Source organism: Homarus americanus, unplaced genomic scaffold, assembly GCF_018991925.1.
Source record: "Homarus americanus isolate GMGI-L3 unplaced genomic scaffold, GMGI_Hamer_2.0 scaffold39882, whole genome shotgun sequence".
In the NCBI taxonomy this organism is placed as follows: domain Eukaryota; kingdom Metazoa; phylum Arthropoda; class Malacostraca; order Decapoda; family Nephropidae; genus Homarus; species Homarus americanus.
The window spans coordinates 73,592-91,954 of NW_024717921.1; the positions used below are offsets into that span (position 1 = coordinate 73,592).

The window sequence follows — 18,363 nt, forward strand, 5'->3', positions numbered from 1 at the left end:
ATTGTGTAAATGAGGCAGAATGTCAGATGAGCAACCTGGGACTTGGTCACAATTTTCGTGATGCCATATAGCAGCAGGGTCTACCATTAGACAACCCATTATGCTTCCAATATCTTCCCAGGCTGTAGTACCTCCCTGTTTGGTAGCTGTTTACTACCTTCTGCCTACCTATGTGAGTGACTGTATGTGACTGTGTGTATGTGAGTGACTGTATGTGACTGTGTGTATAATAATAATAATAATAATAATAATTAACGGTTTATTGAAAGAGCTTGGCAGCCAGAAGGCTGAAAATATACAGTTACATATTTGGGGAATGGGTTACGAATTACAAATAATATACAAGTGACACAAATAAGACATATAATAACTTAGATGGGGATCAGCTCAAACTACAGTTCATTTCAACATAGTGACAGTGTAGGGAGCAGTGTTTACTGGGAGTGAATACACTGATTTATTACATGTTATTGATAATTTTTACAATGGTTGGGACTGGGCTGTTCTTATAGCGATCAGTTCGTGCACGTATGGGCTGGATGCGGTTGTGGTGTCGAACAGCAATTCTCGGACAGGGGATCTCAGGTGGTAGTAGGGGCCGGTGTCGGGGATGGTGTAGAAGCTTCTTACCAAATTTGCAGATGAGGCCGTGGTGATGGTCAGTGAGAGTCGAAAGGGTCAGTGTGTTGAGCGCTTCTTGATATGTGGAGTAGGAAGGGGAGAGAGTAATCTTGCATGCCCTCTTTTGCACTTTTTCTAGGTGTTTACGTTGTGTGGCATTTAGGGAGGAAGACCAGGTGGGGGAGGCATAGGTGAGCTTGGGAAGTATGAATGTTGTGTATACACTGAGGAGCTCGTGTGCAGGACTGTGTGTATATAATAATAATAATAATAATAATAATAATAATAATTATTAACTGTTTATTGAAAAAGTTCTGCAGCCCGAAGGCTGAAAATATACATTGGACATAAATGACTTATTACATACATTGGTAGTTTAACAAAAGCCTTCACTAGAGAAAGGTAAAGGAACATACAGTGAACATACAGATTAATGTTTAAAGTGGAGGTCACGTAGGTCTTGGGAATTCAAAACTAACATAACATTGACATTTTAATTCCCAGAGACAAACACACACACACACACACACACACACACACACACACACACACACACACACACACACACACACACACACACACACACACACACACACACACACACACACAGGCTTACAAAATATATATACAAACGAAAATATTGTATGGTAATTTTGAACCCCTAATATTATCCCTTCATTACTGTAATATGGTTGTATATTTTTTTTCTTCGGGGAAGAGCCCACGAAGATGTCAGAAAATAAGCTTTTTGAAGTGAGACATTGTATGAGTATGAAAACATAGAAGAAGGCAGAGCATTCCACAGTTTGGCTGTGTGAAGAAAGAAGGATGTACTATAACGGGTTATTGTAGTGTGACCGACATCCACAGAGAAACGGTGGGCATCTCGGTCATATAAGCATCTCAAGGGGCACTACTCAGTCGAATGTCCTTACTTGGAGCTGGCAGATGATCGCCCCACAAGGGGTCACAGCTCAAGATTGAAGAAGCCGCAGGTCCAGAAAACTGTGAGGGCATACTTTTTCTGAGTGAGAGTTGTGAACTCTTGGAACAATCTACCAGAAAGTGTTGTGACGGCACTGAGTGTGAGTTCTTTTAAGACCAAACTTGACCAACACTGGAGCAGGTTCAGGTACATTCAGGAGCCGGTGCATGCCCAGTACTGTACTTGCCAACAGTGCATAACAGAGACGAGACGTGACCGATCGCCCAAGCGGCTAACGAGCCGATCAGTGGTGAAGAGGGTAAAAGTAAGACATGTGTTACGAGCCCACGGCCTTGCCGGCGGTACACAGGATGCCAAACCCACCGAACATTGCCCGTTAAAGTACCTGTAAAAGAGAGAAAGTGAAGCAACATTGCTGGAAAGAGAAAGGGAAGAAAGATTGTCGACTAAAGTAGGAGAGTTAATAAGTTGAAATGCCTTTGATTCCACTCTATGTAAAAGTTGGACAGAAGAAGAGCCACCCCAGATATGAGAGCAGTACTCCAAGTTAGGACGAATGAATCCCTTATATACTTGAAGCAACTGCTCAGGAGTGAAGTAGCTACGGCATCTGTACAGCATTCCCAGCTTTCAGGAGGCCACTTAGGCAATGTTATGGATGTGTGGCTTTCATGACATATTAGAGGAAATGGTGAGGCCTAGCCTATCTATTTTATAATTTGACAGAATGATTGCATCCTGAAATGTGATTGGTGGGGGATCATCTACTTTGGAAAGTGTAATTAGCAAATACTGAGTTTTATTACTATTGAATTTAACCAAGTTTCTACCTCCCCATTAGGAGATGCTGCTCAGTGATGTGTAGTAATGTATTGTACTTTACATTAACATTGGTGTAGTTTACTGTTTTGTGAATATTATTGCTTATTTTCTATTTATACTGGTATACTGACTTTATTTGGTACATTGTAACTTACACTGGTATGTTGTAACTTAACACTCGTACATTGTAACTTACACTGGTACATTGCAACTTACACTAGTACATTGTAACTTACATTAGTACATTGTAACTTACAGTAGTACACTGTAACTTACACTAGTACATTGTAACTTACACTAGTACAGTGTAACTTACATTAGTACACTGTAACTTACACTAGTACATTGTAACTTACACTAGTGACAAGGACCACCGCGGTGTTTACATATATCGTGAAAACTGTGTCGGCGACCCCAAGCACCAGGGACAAAGACCCACGGTCTTTACGACTGACAAATATTAACAGATGTCTACCAGTGTCAGTGGCCCTCAAAGTGCCGTCAGTGACAAACACTTCCGTCCGCCCACAACAGATATCAACAGATGGCCACCAATCACTTACTCCCGACGCACTCTGTACCATCTAAAGCGTGGGAACGGTTATCCTGATGGCAGTGTTATCGCGCGACTCAAGTCACTGAACATATTCCACGCGCGGAGCCGTAGACAAGGCCGTCATACACATAAGCCCATTAGAACCGTAACCTCCACTAGGAAACCGGAGAAACCCACCCCTGACAGACCATACCACCACACTGAAGTTCCACGGATATGGTATGATCTCCCGTCTTTACTGCTATCCAACGTCACTTCCCTAGCTAACAAGTTCGACGAGCTGGCAACTACAGTCAGGTCAGCCGCCGCGAGCGTCGTTGCCATATGTGAGGCTTGGCAAATTGTGCCTGAAACGTGTCATATTGAGGGATATCAACTCTTTCATCACCTTCGTTCACATAGACGCGGAGGGGGCGTTGCCCTCTTCTGTCAAGATGACCTACGCCCGTCACGCCTGGATGTTCAAGTCCCAGCAGATGTGGAAGCATTATGGGTACGTGTTGTGCCACGGGCCCACCCGCGCAACACTGCTTCCATCATAATCTGTGTGGCATACCATCCGCCTCGCTCACCCACCAGAGACACTCTTATCAATCATCTCATCACCACCTCAGACCACCTCAGAGTTAGGTACCCATGTGCCAAGTTAGTATTATGTGGGGATTTTAATGAAATTTACACCACTGATATCCAGGACCAGCTATCACAATCACAAGTTGTGACCTTCCCCACACACGGTCAAAATACCCTTGACCTTATCTTAACTGACTTAGCGGACCAGTACCAACCACCTCAACCAATGCCTCCTATCGGGTGTAGCACACACTTATCAGTGCTCTGGTCCCCAGCTGCCACTCCCACTCAAGTACAGAGACCCTACATCAAGACCTACAGGCCGATTACTGACTCTGCAGTGCGCCTCTTCGGGCAGTGGATAGTTCACCATCCCTGGACTGAAGTACTTAGCGTGGATGACGTGGAAACCAAATGGATAAATTATACCAACACCACCATGGAAGCCCACCACCAGTCAGATCTCACCCAGCTGACTTGCCCTGGATCACACCTCGGATCAAAAGACTTATGCAACAGAGAGACAGAGCCTTTCATCTCAATGACCACATCCGCTACAGGTCCCTTCGCAACCGAGTCATCCGCGAAATACGCACTGCAAAGAAGTCCCACTACCCAACCAAATTACAACACCTGAAGCAGACCAACATCAGTCAATGGTATGGTAAGCTTAAAGAACTCTGTGGACTAAACAATAAGACACACCCCCTCCCCTTCCTTAGCCATCTCACTAATGTTGACGCAGCTGAGCAAACAAATAACCATTTCGCTACTATATGCCAGACGCTCCCCCGGCTTGACACAACCACTCTCCCTGCTTACCTACCAGCCCCCCTTCCCACTGACTTAGTAGAAGAATTTGAAGTAGCAAAACGCCTGGACAAACTAAAATTAAAACGCTCTACCACCCCCATTGACTTACCAATGAAACTCTTCAAGGAGTTCTCCCCGGAGCTTGCTAAACCCCAATGCTCCATCATCAATGCTTCTCTCAGTCAAGCCAGATGCCCAGCTGACTGGAAGACCTCTTATGTATCACCAGCCCACAATCCTTAAATCAACTACGACCTATTGCAATCACCCCAATACCCAGCCTAATCTGTGAAAGTTTTGTGTTCGACTGGGCTTATGCTGATATTGCAGGAGTCGTAGACCCTCAGCAATTTGGCAACATGAAAACTTCCTCCACCACTCACTGTCTTGTCAGCTTTCTCGATTACATATACCGCCATCTCGAGAAACGAAAAACGTCTGTAGCTGTCTCCTTCATTGATTTCACTAATGCGTTCGACCCAGTTGACCACAATATAATCATCAACAAAGCTATTGACCTCGGGCTTCGGAGAAGTCTTATACCATGGCTTACAGACTTCCTCAGTGACCGACGCCAAGCTGTACGCTTCCAAGGGGCTGTCTCCACCTTTCAGTCACTCACCTGTGGCGTCCCCCAAGGCACCAAGATGGGACCACTCTGCTTCCTTATGCTCATCAATGATGCCCTAAGAGAAACCCCTGCTCGCTGGAAATATGTCGACGACTCCACCATTGGGATCAGCGTCAACAATTCTGCTCCCGACTATACCGCCCTTCAGGATTTATTGAACAGTCTCCAAAACTGGGCCACCAACAACCATGTCACCATCAACCATACCAAGACCATGGTTATGCACATCAACCTCTCCTCCGACATTGCCCCACCTCCTTCCATTACTCTAGGTCCGAACACACTCCAGGTTGTAGATTCCACGAAGCTCCTCGGCGTCACCATAGACAACAAACTAAATTGGAAACCACACGTCAGTGAAGTTGTCAAATCCTCCAGTTTCCGTCTCCACCTCCTCCGCCGACTCAAGTCCCTCGGAGTTCCTGCCCGAGCTCCTCAGTGCTTACACAACATTCATACTTCCCAAGCTCACCTATGCCTCCCCCACCTGGTCTTCCTCCCTAAATGCCACACAACGTAAACACCTAGAAAAAGTGCAAAAGAGGGCATGCAAGATTATTCTCTCCCCTTCCTACTCCACATATCAAGAAGCGCTCAACACACTGACCCTTTCGACTCTCACTGACCATCACCACGACCTCATCTGCAAATTTGGTAAGAAGCTTCTACACCATCCTCGACACCGGCTCCTACTACCACCTGAGATCCCTAGTCCGAGAATTGCTGTTCGACACCACAACCGCATCCAGCCCATACATGCACGAACTGATCGCTATAAGAACAGCCCCGTTCCAACCATTGTAAAAATTATCAATAACTTGTAATAAACCAGTGTATTCACTCCCAGTAAACACTATTCCTTGCACTGTCACTATGTTGAAATGAACTGTAGTTTGAGCTTTTCCCCATCTAGTTATTATATATCTTATTTGTGTCACTTATGTTACTTGTATATTATTTGTAATTCGAAACCCATTCCCCAAATATGTAACTGTATATTTTCAGCCTTCTGGCTGCCAAGCTCTTTCAATAAACCGTTAATTATTATTATTATTATTATTAGTACAGTGTAACTTACATTGGCACATTGTAACTTACATTGGTGAACTATGGTTTCAGAGGCAGGCGTGGTTCAGCAGTGGGTGACAGACGACCTCTGACCCAACATCCGGCAGGTCATGGCTCTCAAGGTCAACAAAGACTTACTTCCCCTCAAAATCCATTACTTCTTCAAATATGGAGGTAAATTACTGTAGTTTGGAGTTGGAGATTTTACGAATTTTAGTTTCTGAATTCAATGTGTGTGTGTGGGGGGGGGGGTATTTTTATTACTTTGCATATATCATTAAAAACTTTTTGCTCTCATTAATACTTTTATTATTACTCAACTCTCCAAGCACACATTATTGTTTTGTTTGTTTTTTGTGGAGAAGAGAAAATACCCTTTTAACCACCTCACTACATGGTTTCATAAGCCTGTATTTTCTTCCTAAAAAATTCCAGAACTTCTTGCCTTGGTATTTTGTATGATTCATGATGTGAGTTTTGTTTTAGATTATAAGATTTATGAATTAAGCAAACCATTGATCATATTATAATAGTGTACAGGGGTGGATCCAGGAATATCAAAAGGGGGAGATCCAAGAAGTTGTGGGTGGGGGGACATGGCGAGTATAGCGAGCCCACCCAGCTGGGTTTTTTGGAGGGGGGGGGGGTCTGTAAGTCCCCCCTCCCCCGATTTTTTTTTTAATCTGACCAATATCATGGGCATTTTGAGACCATTTTGAGGCCGTTTTGAAGCCATGCACACTTGATTTTAGGAGATATTCTGAAGTCAATACAGTAGTAAATACTTTTTACTATACAAAAATGCCCGAGTACAATACTGCATTAAAGAAAAAGTTTTAGAATTTTCTGGTGAAAACAGGGATTCCGGACCCCCAGGACCACCTAGGATCCGCCCTTGGTGTAGTGTCATATGTCTTCAGAAATAGTACTGTATTGTGAATACTGTATACAGTAGTAGATCCGACACAAGAATGTCATATCTCTTATGTGTACCTTTCCTCCCCAGGGATAGCATTTTTCTTCCTCCTGCCAGTGGTGGCTCAGCAGAAGGGGATCCCAACACTAGCTGTGGGTCTCATGTGGTCTGTCACTCCCCTCACAAGCTGTGCCATCAACTTACTGATGAGTACATTAGCTGATGCTTTCAAGATCCACCGTGCATTATTCCTGGCGGGGATGGTCGTGTTCAGCTGCTCCTTTATTACAATCTTCCTCCTCCCCGATGTTTCCAAGTCCTTGAGTGTTGAGACAGCAGCAACAGTCTCTCTTCAGTGCCTGGACAACAACACTAGACTGTCTGTGTGTTCCAGTGACCACCGGTACTCGTCTAACACCTCCACTTTACCTGCATTCCAGAAGTGTGTCAATGATGATGCAGTTGACCAAATGACAAAAACTGAGGAATATGAAATAAACTGCAAGATACAGTGTACTTATCGTCATAATGAAGGTTTAAGTTTTGTTAATTTTAGTGAAAATTTTAGATTGCCTACAGATTTAATAATGAATGTTGGGAGTGAACAGTCCTTATACGACGCTTGTGAGGAGAGTCAGTGTACTATTATCACTGAGACCGACGCCACACCAGCCTTGTCACAGTCTCTTAACTTTACTTGTGGCATGAATTATGATGCAATGTGCACCTATCACTATGGTGTCCCGGGCAGTAAATTAGAAGAAGATATCACCTTGATTGATGTAGTTAAAACAGGAGAGTTTTGGCTCATGTTCATTCTCTTACTGTTGGTTTATGGTGGAAATGCTACGACCACCACCATTGCAGACACCGTGTGCTTCACTTTATTGGGTACGGCTCGTCATAAATACGGTCGCCAGCGCATGTGGGGGAGCCTGGGATGGGGGTGTGTTGGTACGGTGAGCGGGGCCCTCGTGGACTACTTCACAAAGGGAGAATCGCAAACCAACTACACTCCAGCTCTGATTATATCCATCATCTTCCTCACAATAAACCTGTTCGTCTCTTTGAAGATTCCCTTTAATATTTCCAAAAGAGAAAAGTTAAAAGCCAGCAGTGTTGGTAATGCCATTTGTACCTTCAAAATGATGATTTATCTGGTAAGACATTTTGTTAATCTTTCATTAAATGAAGTTTGTGTGGAGTATTTTTCATGAATAATATGATATTTTTAAATGTACTGTATTATCTTAGAATTAATATTAGAAATTTATTATCATAAAATTAATATAAGTACAGTACTTTGTTTTACAAACCATGAACGATAACTTCAGTCATAATTATAGTGAGTACGTATGTATAGTTGCTAAATTCTTGCTTATTTTTTTTTACTGTATATACAGATGACTGTTGCAGTGGGAGGCTCGACTGTGGGAATGATATGGACCTTCCTGTTCATCATGGTGGAGGATGTGGCTACTGCTTGGGACCCAAATTTTGCGCACATAAAGCTTCTCCAAGGTCTTATGGTGGGAACTTCTTGCTTCCTAGCAGAAGTTCCTTTCCTCTTTCTCTCATGTAAGAAACTTATTACTGTTTTACTCTTTCATATTTTTATGAATTTCCATTACCCTACAAAATTGGTGAGGCTATTCAAATCACAATATGTACAGTTAAAAAAAAATTGGCAATCCAGCTTTCCAGTGCAGCAAACAGCTGCATAAGATGATCATATGACAGCCTTGTAAAGGATTGTCACCATTCTTGTATGCCAGGACACTCCTGCTTAACACAATTACTCATAATGCAGTAGGGTCGGGATATACTGTATAGCAATTTTTTATAAAAAAAATTATATCGTGACTGCTATGGCAAACAAATGCGTTATTTGCTCACCATAGGCGCCACCGTGGCTGCTAACTCACGCATTCACGCCCGCCCACACAGTCTTTCTGATTCAGTTCTTGAAAACATGCAATGCCGTAAAGTTGCTATATCGGGTCCAATGATAGAATGAGGCAATGGAAATACAGACACGTCTGTTTCAGCGAGAAGAAAAGCCAGCAAGTGAATGTAATTTCACAGCTAGCCAAGGCTGGCTTCACAGCTTCATCAAGAATATTTGTACTGAGGTTCTGAAAATGCCTTCAACCCCACAAGATGTGAGGAGGTTGGGGATAAGCCTCGCCCCCTCAGGATCACACAAGTCAGCGAGGAGGAAAAATGGAAGGTTATTCGGCAGGCAAAAAACTTAGCAAGAAGCAAGGCATCTCAGAGTGTATTCATTCACCCAGATCGCACGGTAATGCAGAGGGAACAGCACAAGAAGCTCCTGCAGGACTTCAAGCAGAAGAGGGAGGAGTCAAGGAGGAACGGGGACGGGTGTACATGGATTATATTCAGGGGAAGGGTAGTGGAAGCAAGTGTCGACGCAGGGCAAGGGGGCAGCAACGCACCCTCCACCCGTTCTATACCCCACCCGGGAGGTGGCACCAGCTCCGCCTGCCAGACAGGAGGAGGCGAGCGCCGTGTAAACAATGACATTTCTAACCACACCCTGCAAAATACAGTGTACTTAGCAAATGCTGCAGCTTCTGAGAATGGGGGTTACTACTAAGAGCAGAGACGTTACCGAGAAAAAATTTTGGCTTGAATGTCATGTACACTAATACTGACACGTTTCTTGATAAGAGAGAGGAGTTTGAAACACCACTGAAGGTACACCAACCACATATTGTGGGAGTTGTAGAACTGTTGTACAAGAACAGGAGAATCGACCAAGAGGAATGTGAGTTCAGTATTGCTGGATATGACTCATATACGAACCTTTCTCAAGAAACTTGCAAGAAGGGTGTGGTTATCTATGGGGGACTTCAACTATGGCGACATCGACTGGAGAAACGAGTTCACTCGAAATGACTTGAATAACACTGCTACTCTTTTTGAAGAAACTCTGAGAGAAAATTATCTGTTCCAGCATGTTAGAGAACCGACACATTACAGAGGGGAGCAAACACCCAAGTCGCTTGACCTCATCATAACAAACGAGGAGGGTATGGTAACCAAACTGGAACACCTTGCCCCAGTTGGCACCAGTCACCATATAGTGCTATCATTCAGATTTAACTGTTGCCTAGTTCAGGATAAGGCCAGGGCAAGGTGCAAATATTACAAGGGAAATTACAACGGGATGAGGGAAGAGATGAGGGGTATCAGCTGGCCTGACTCATTAAGGAACAAGAACGCAGATACTACCCTGAATATCATAACTAGTAAAGTGACCCATTTGATCGATAAATATATACCCAAGACCAAACCCAGTGCTTCTAGGAATACGAGGGGATCCCTACACGTGAACCATGCGGCGGTCGACAAAGTTAAGAAGAAAACCCAGAAATTCAAGACTTGGGTTGGGTCAAACAATGAGCAGGACAGGAGGATGTATGCAAGAGCCAGAAACCAAGCAAAGATAGAGTGTAGAAGGGCTGAAAAGGAGTTCCAGAGGCTGGTTGCAAGCGAGGTCAAGTCAAACCCTAAGGCGTTTTACCGCTATGCAAAGTCCAAATTTAAAACAACGAGTAGGAGTATCAGACCTGAGGCTGGTGGATGGTAGTTACGCAGATTCTGACCAGGATAAAGCTAAGGCATTGAACAGCTTCTTTTCCTCGGTGTTCACAAGAGAGGATGCAACTAACCTTCCTGCGTTTGAGGACAGACGGTTCGACACAGCACTGACCCACATTGTGTTCACAGAAGAGGGTATTAGAAATAAACTATCAATGCTAAAGGTCCATAAGAGTCCCGGCCCTGACATGGTGCATCCTAGAGTGCTGAGAGAGTTGAGCAACGAGCTTGCTGAGCCTCTGAAGATCCTGTTTTGTAAATACCTGGATGAACAAATGGTCCCCAGTGAATGTAAAGTGGCTTATGTGAGTCCTATCTTCAAGAAGGGCGATCGTCACTTCACGAACAACTATAGACCGGTGAGCCTGACCAGCATAATATGTAAGGTACTTGAGAAACAACCTTGTAAAGGATTGCCAACACGGTTTTAACTTTTACTTTTATCCTCTTCGCCACTGATCGGCTCGTTAGCCGCTTGGGCAATCGGTCACGTCTCTGATTACTTTTCCTTTTCATTTATCCTCTTCACCAAATGATCGGTTCGCTAGCTGCCGGGGCGATCGGTCACGTCTCTGTCACGCACTGTTGACAAATACTGGGCATGCACCGGCTCTCGAATGTACCTGAACCCGCTCCAGTCAGGGCTAGATTCAGGAGTGGGCAAAGTGGGCAGCTGCCCAGGGGCCTCCACATATTACAATATTTTATTTATTTGTTTATTCATTTGGATTATTTTTATTTTCATTTTTTTAAATTCATGATTATCTATTCCATCACGTAAAACTATGTTCAGCAAGAAGCGTGATAGAAATGAGGCTAGCTACTCCTTGAAATTCATGAATACCTGGTTTTATACGGTTAATTAAAAATTTCTCAATGTTCTAATTTCCTCTATATAACTACATATGGCTTCAAAATTCTCCAAAGAAGTGTTCAAATTTCTAAATTTTCCCGGGGGGCGCTGTAAGCCCCCCGGAACTCCGAAATGTTTAGGCTAGCTTCACTCGCCGCCCCACCCTCTTGGGTAGTTATAATGACGGGGGCCTCCACAAAGAGGCTGCCCATGGGCCTCCACAGGTCTAAATCCGGCACTGACTCCAGTGTTGGTCAAGTCTTGTCTTGAAAGACCTCGCACTCGGTTCCGTCACCACACTCTCTGATAGATTGTTCCAAGAGTTTACAACCCTCATCTGAAAAAGTTTGCCCTCACAGTTTTCTGGACTTGCTGCTTCTTCAATCTTGAGCTGTGACCCCTTGTGGGGCGAGCGTCCGTCAGCTCCAAGTAAGGACACTCGGCTGAGTAGTGCCCCCTGAGATGCTTATACACCTCAACTAGGTCACGCCTTGCCCGTCTGTAATATGAGCTAGGCAAGTTCAGGCACTCCAATCTCTCAGAGTAGCTAAGGTGCCGAAGTGCAGGCACCAGTCTGGTGGCCCTCCTTTGAACATTTTCAACCAACTGACAGTCCCTAGCATATCTCGGGGACCAGACAGGGTGACAATACTCCAGATGGGGAAGCACTTCACTCTTGAAGATCGTTATGATGGACGGACCGTCTAGAAATCTGAACGACCTTCTTATAAGACCCAATAATTTATTTGCCTGGTTTACCTTCTTCTCGCAATAGCCCGAGAACTTCAACTCATTGCCAACATACACACCTAGGTCCTTTTCACATTCAATCTCAACTAGTGCTGTTTCTTCATCCCGTTGGGACATATGATACGCCTCCTTACCGTTGGTACGCCCCAGGTGCATCCTCTTACACTTCGTGACATTGAATCTCAGCAGCCATTCCTTCGACCATTCTTGGAGCTCACAGAGATCCTTCTGCAGCTCTTCAGTCAGCTTGGTTCTTAATTTCCCGAAATAACTTAGTGTCATAGGCAAACATTTGTATGGAGGAGTGTACAACGTCAGGCATGTCATTTATGAAACAAACAAACAACAGCGGGCCCAATACACTGCCCTGTGGTACCCCACTTATGACTGGTACAGATGACGATTTTGTGCCATTAATCACCTCACACCGCCTGCGGTCATGTAGAAAGTCTTCTATCCATGCAAGGACATTTCCCCGAATTCCATACCCTTCCAGTTTGATTTTCAGCCTTTCGTGGGGTACACTGTCGAAAACCTTGGCAAAATCTAGCTAAATATTGTCGATATTACCACCCCGTTCCAGAATATGGGTCCAGATATCCAATACCTTGAGCAATTGTGTTAAGCAGGAGCGTCCCGGCATAAAACAGTGTTGGCAATCCCTTACAAGAATGTTTCGTATTAGATGTTCCATTGCGGCATCTCTGATAATACTCTCAAGTACCTTACATATTATGCTGGTCAGGCTCACCGGTCTATAGTTGTTCGTGAAGTGACGATCGCCCTTCTTGAAGATAGGACTCACATAAGCCACTTTCCATTCACTGGGGACCATTTGTTCATCCAGGCATTTACAAAACATGATCTTCAGGGGCTCTGCAAGCTCGTTGCACAACTCTCTTACCGCTCTAGGATGCACCATGTCAGGTGCGGGACTCTTATGGACCTTTAGCCTGGATAGTTTATTTCTAATACCCGCTTCTGTGAACACAATGTGGGTCAGTGCTGTGTCGAACTATCTGTCTTCAAACGCACCGAGGAAAAGAAGCTGTTCAATACCTCAGCTTTATGCTGGTCAGAATCTGCGTAACTACCATCTTCAAGCCTCAGGTCTGATACACCTACTCGCATTTTCAATTTCGACTTTGCATAGCGGTAAAACGCCTTTGGGTTTGACTTGACCTCGCTTGCAACCAGCCTCTGGAACTCCTTTTCAGCCCTTCTACACTCTATCTTTGCTTGGTTTCTGGCTCTTGCATACATCTTCCTGTCTTGCTCATCTTTTGACCCAACCCACTTGAATTTCATTTTGTGTGGTTCATGTGTAGGGATCCCCTCGTATTCCTAGAAGCACTGGGTTTGGTCTTGGGTATATATTTATCGATCAAGTGGGTCACTTTACTAGTTATGATATTCAGCGTAGTGTCTGCGTTCTTGTACCTTAATGAGTCAGGCCAGTTGATACCCCTCATCTCTTCCCTCATCCCATTGTAATTTCCCTTGTAATATTTGCACCTTGGCCTGGCCTTATCCTGAACTAGGTAACAGTTAAATCTGAATGACAACACTATATGGTGACTGGTGCCAACTGGGGCAAGGTGTTCCAGTTTGGCCACCATACCCTCCTCGTTTGTTATGATGAGGTCAAGTGGCTTGGGTGTTTGCTCCCCTCTGTAATGTGTCGGGTCTCTAACATGTTGGAACAGAAAATTATCTCTCAGAGTTTCTACAAAAAGAGTAGCAGGGTTATTCAAGTCATTCGGGGTGGACTCGTTTCTCCAGTCGATGTCGCCATAGTTAAAATCCCCCATGATAAGGAGGTGGCTAGGGTTGAGCATCGCCGCGTTGTTTATTAAGGTTCTTAAGTTCCTTTGATTTAGTGGGCCACAGTTTGGGGATCTGTAGATACGCCCGACGATAAGTAAGTCCCCTCCCTTTAATTTAATTTTACACCACTTGGACTCTTCAAAAACATCCTCTCCCTGTACCCTCGCCTGGCTGGCTCTAAGGTCTTGCCTAGCATAGATAACCACACCCCTCTTGCAAGTTTCTTGAGAAAGGTTCGTAAATGAGTCATATCCGGCAATACTGAACTCAAATTCCTCTGGGTTGATTCTCCTGTTCTTGTACAACAGTTCTACAACTCCTACAATATCTGGTTGGTGTACTTTCAGTAGTGTTTCAAACTCCTCTCTCTTATCAAGAAACGTGTCAGTATTAGTGTACATGACATTCAAGCCAGAATTTGTTCTCGGTAACGTCTCTGCTCTTCGTAGTAACCCCCCCCCCCATTCTCAGAAGCTGCAGCATTTGCTAAGTACACTGTATTTTGCAGGGTGTGCTTAGAAATGTCATTGTTTACACGGCGCTCGCCTCCTCCTGTCTGGTAGGCGGAGCTGGTGCCGCCTCCCGGGTGGCAGTTAGAGCGGGGCGCTCCTGCTTAACGCAGTTGCTCAAGGTATTGGATATTTGGACCCATATTCTGGAACGAGGAAGCTGTATCGACCGACACAGCTGCAGCGGAAAAAGTGAAGATAGATTAGAAAAAAAGTCGCTGAGGAAAGTGGCTATACTCCAGAATAAACCTGGAATTGTGATGAAACAGGAATAAACTTGAAAAGGATGCCACAGAAGACATATTTAATGAAAGCAGAAGGAGGCTGGCTATGAGTAGAGCAGCCCGAGTGGCGAGTCAGCAGCCGACTCTGCTGAAAGATTCCGACTTCTAAGGTGAGTGTAAATGGGCTGCTAGTGACGTGAAAAGTAAAGTAAAGAGAATGGAAAGCTTAATGGAAATTAATTAATACTGTAACTAATATTTTTGGTTTGTTTGTTTATGTAGGTGTGGGATTGTCAAGTGAGGGTGTCAGTGTGGAGTCTACTGCCGAGTCTGGTGTTCCTTTTTTTTTTAAGGGGGAATAGCCCACCCGGGCACAGGTAATCGACCCACAATGGGGCCTAGGGTGGTGTTCCCGAGTCTAGAGTTCTTTGGTGCTTCAGTTAGTTAGAAAATAAATTCATTAAGTCAAATTTAGTCACTTTTGTTGGCTTCCAGAACCTAACTATATTTTCCCCATTGATTACATGTAATTATATATCACGATTTAGTATGTGGTGAACATCTTTGGACCCTATCTCGCGATATATGCCGACCCTACTGCTGGATAAGAACATAAGAATGGAGGAAACTGCAGCGAGCCTATTTGCCCATACTGGGCAGTTCCAAAGGAAGGACCGGGTACCGAACTCAGACCACCAGGAATGACAGGCAAGAAGACCTTTAGCCACTGAGCCACGGTGAATGGATGTATGGACCCAAATTTTGGAACATGGTGGCGCTTCATAAATGACATGCCAAAAGCTGTACACTCCTCTATACAAATGTTTGCGGATGATGCCTAGTTATTTAGGGAAATTAAGAACCAAGCAAACTGTGAAGAGCTACAGAAAGATCTCTGTGAGCTTCAAGAATGGTCAAAGAAATGGCTGTTACGATTCATCGTCATGAAGTGTAAGAGGATGCACCTGGGTCATACCACGGTAATGAGGCGCATCATATGTCCCAACGGGACAAAGAGACCACATTAACTTAGACTGAATGTGAAGAGGTCCTAGGTGTGTATGTTGACAATGATCTGAAGTTTTCGGGCCATTGTGAGAAGAAGGTGAACCAAGCAACTATATTATTAGATCTTATAAGAAGGTCGTTCAGATATCTAGATGGTCCGTCCCTAGTTTCTGGGTGATGCTAGGATGTTCAAGAGGTATCTGAAGAGGTGTATATAAACACCAGTGAGCAGGCGAGGAGTCAGTCGATCGCTGCCACTCAAGAGTGTCCAGATCAAGCCTCGTAGAACAACTGAAGATAATGGTTGTGCAAGTATTGTTTTATTGTTGTGATTAATATAAAGTGAGAAGACTAACGGCCATATTATTAAACAACATTTTTCCTTGAAGAATATCTTCATGTTGAATGCTGTATTTTTTAATGCGAAGAACCTTTTAGTGCATCGCACGAAAGAGTGTGGTGGCATGAAAACGAACTAATTGCACTAACTTTGAAGAGGTAGCTATGAGCTGCTTTTCGTCACCCTCTTCATAATTATTTTGTTAGTTTTATTGAATATTTATTGTCAATACGATTAACGTAAAAAGAAACACGTATTGGTAATTTTACAAATTATTTTTTTTTACATTATTGGTTTTACGGCCCATATTATGACAGTGCAAAAGCTGTGTCTCCTGTCATATTACGGCTTTCGTAAAAGCTGTGCTGCTTGTTAATTTGTTATTGCCAAAGGCAAGCTGCTGTAGTCATCCCATCTTACTAACGCTAGTATTAATCTGGTAAGCACATTTACGGTAATTTATTAAACTTTTTAGCAGTTTTATAAGTGAGTTTCTGTCAGGAAAATATAAACTAGTGACGTTCTTGCCTAGAAATATTCCAATGGGTAGAGGCAAATTTCACTGGGAGGTCATTATCACAAGGATGGTAATATTACATACAAAAACACCTTTGATACAGTGGATCATGATATAATATGTGAAATACTGCAGGCTCTAATTATTCATCACCAATTACATTATTTCGTTTTGGTAAACTTCCATTTGGTTGAATTAGGTGCATAATAAAACAAGTTCACTGGAAGCTGGAGTTTGATTATTTAATGAAAATGTGCCTTAAGCATATATGATACAATATTTTGGCTAATATAGAGGACTTCACAGCAGCTTCCCCCGTCTCAGTAATAGAAAGTTCGCCCATGCCAAATTAGAAGTCTCTACCTCCCATATACAGTAACTGAATTAAGCTAGTTGTCTCAGAGATTATAGTCGTCTGCACCCTCTTTAATCTAACCTACTAAGCTACTATATATATATATATATATATATATATATATATATATATATATATATATATATATATATATATATATATATATATATATATATATATATATATATATATATATATATATATATATATATGCATTATTACCCCGCTTTACGCGGTTTCACTTTTCGTGATTTCTCATTTACACGGTACCTCGCCAGAACCGGACTTCACTTTCCGCAGTGCAGCTACTCATATACGCGGGTGAAGTATAATTTTTTATTTAGCTCATAAAATTCATACAAATTACCCGGCCAGAATATAATTTACATTGCTGGAATTCTTACAATATGATGATCATTTTGAATATAAACATCATGGATTTTGCATTAGACATACAAATTTTAGATCTAATGTAATAATTTGGTTTACACAAAGCAAATATTTTATCTTTTGTGCAAAATATATGAAGTTTACATTCAAAATATTCCCTGACCTGCAAGGAATCCAGAAATGTCAATTATATTATCCTAACTTTAGCCTGAGGTATTATTTATTACTAAACGTTAAAATCTAGTGTTTTCACCCAAACATTTCTCAGAGAGGCAGGAGCCAATGAGCTGGGAAGTGGGGAAGGGGTGAGTTGAGTCCATTATTTGAATGGACATTAACCTGGTGACTGTATTTCTCTTAAATATTTATTGTGTGAGCATACCATCATAAAATTAAGATGTTATTTTTACTACAACATAGGTATTGTGTCGGAAAAAGTGGAGTTTGGGGGTCGGGCCAGTCTCTATTGGAATCAATCCCATATGTTCTGTTGTTCACTTTACACGGTTTTCACTTTCCGCGGTACCCCGTGGGTTCAATTGACCACGTAAATCAGGGTACTACTGTGTATATATATATATATATATATATATATATATATATATATATATCTATATATATATATATATATATATATATATATATATATATATATATATATATATATATATATATATATATATATATATATATATATATATATATATATATATATATATATATATATATATATATATATAGTGAACCTTCGCTTTACGGGTCAATTGAACCTTGAACCCACGGAGGCCTTCGTAAAGCTGGAATCCTTGCAAGACAGCCAATAATTTGAATATAAACGTCATATATTTTGCTCAAGAGATAAAAATTGTTGTACATTAGTGTACAGTACTGTAGTACATTTTATAAAAAAGTTTTTCAACTGTATTTTTGGGTAGATTTACATAGATTTCTTCATTTATTTTCACCCATTTACACGCACACACCATACTAAAAGAAACATAATAGAAATAAATGACCTCA

At 42.6% G+C, this 18,363-nt stretch overlaps 1 protein-coding gene across 3 annotated transcripts in view; it reads left to right on the top strand.

The window, feature by feature from the left end:
* Nucleotides 1-18,363, top strand: part of LOC121859058 (major facilitator superfamily domain-containing protein 6-like) — a 56,303-nt gene that overhangs the window by 26,224 nt on the left and 11,716 nt on the right. For all 3 annotated transcript variants that reach the window (XM_042355717.1, XM_042355716.1, XM_042355718.1), the window contains exons 2-4: nt 6,082-6,204; nt 7,037-8,106; nt 8,350-8,524. In XM_042355717.1, the coding sequence (XP_042211651.1) occupies nt 6,141-6,204; nt 7,037-8,106; nt 8,350-8,524 (1,309 nt within the window). In that variant the 5' untranslated portion in view covers nt 6,082-6,140. The remainder of the gene's footprint in view (nt 1-6,081; nt 6,205-7,036; nt 8,107-8,349; nt 8,525-18,363) is intronic.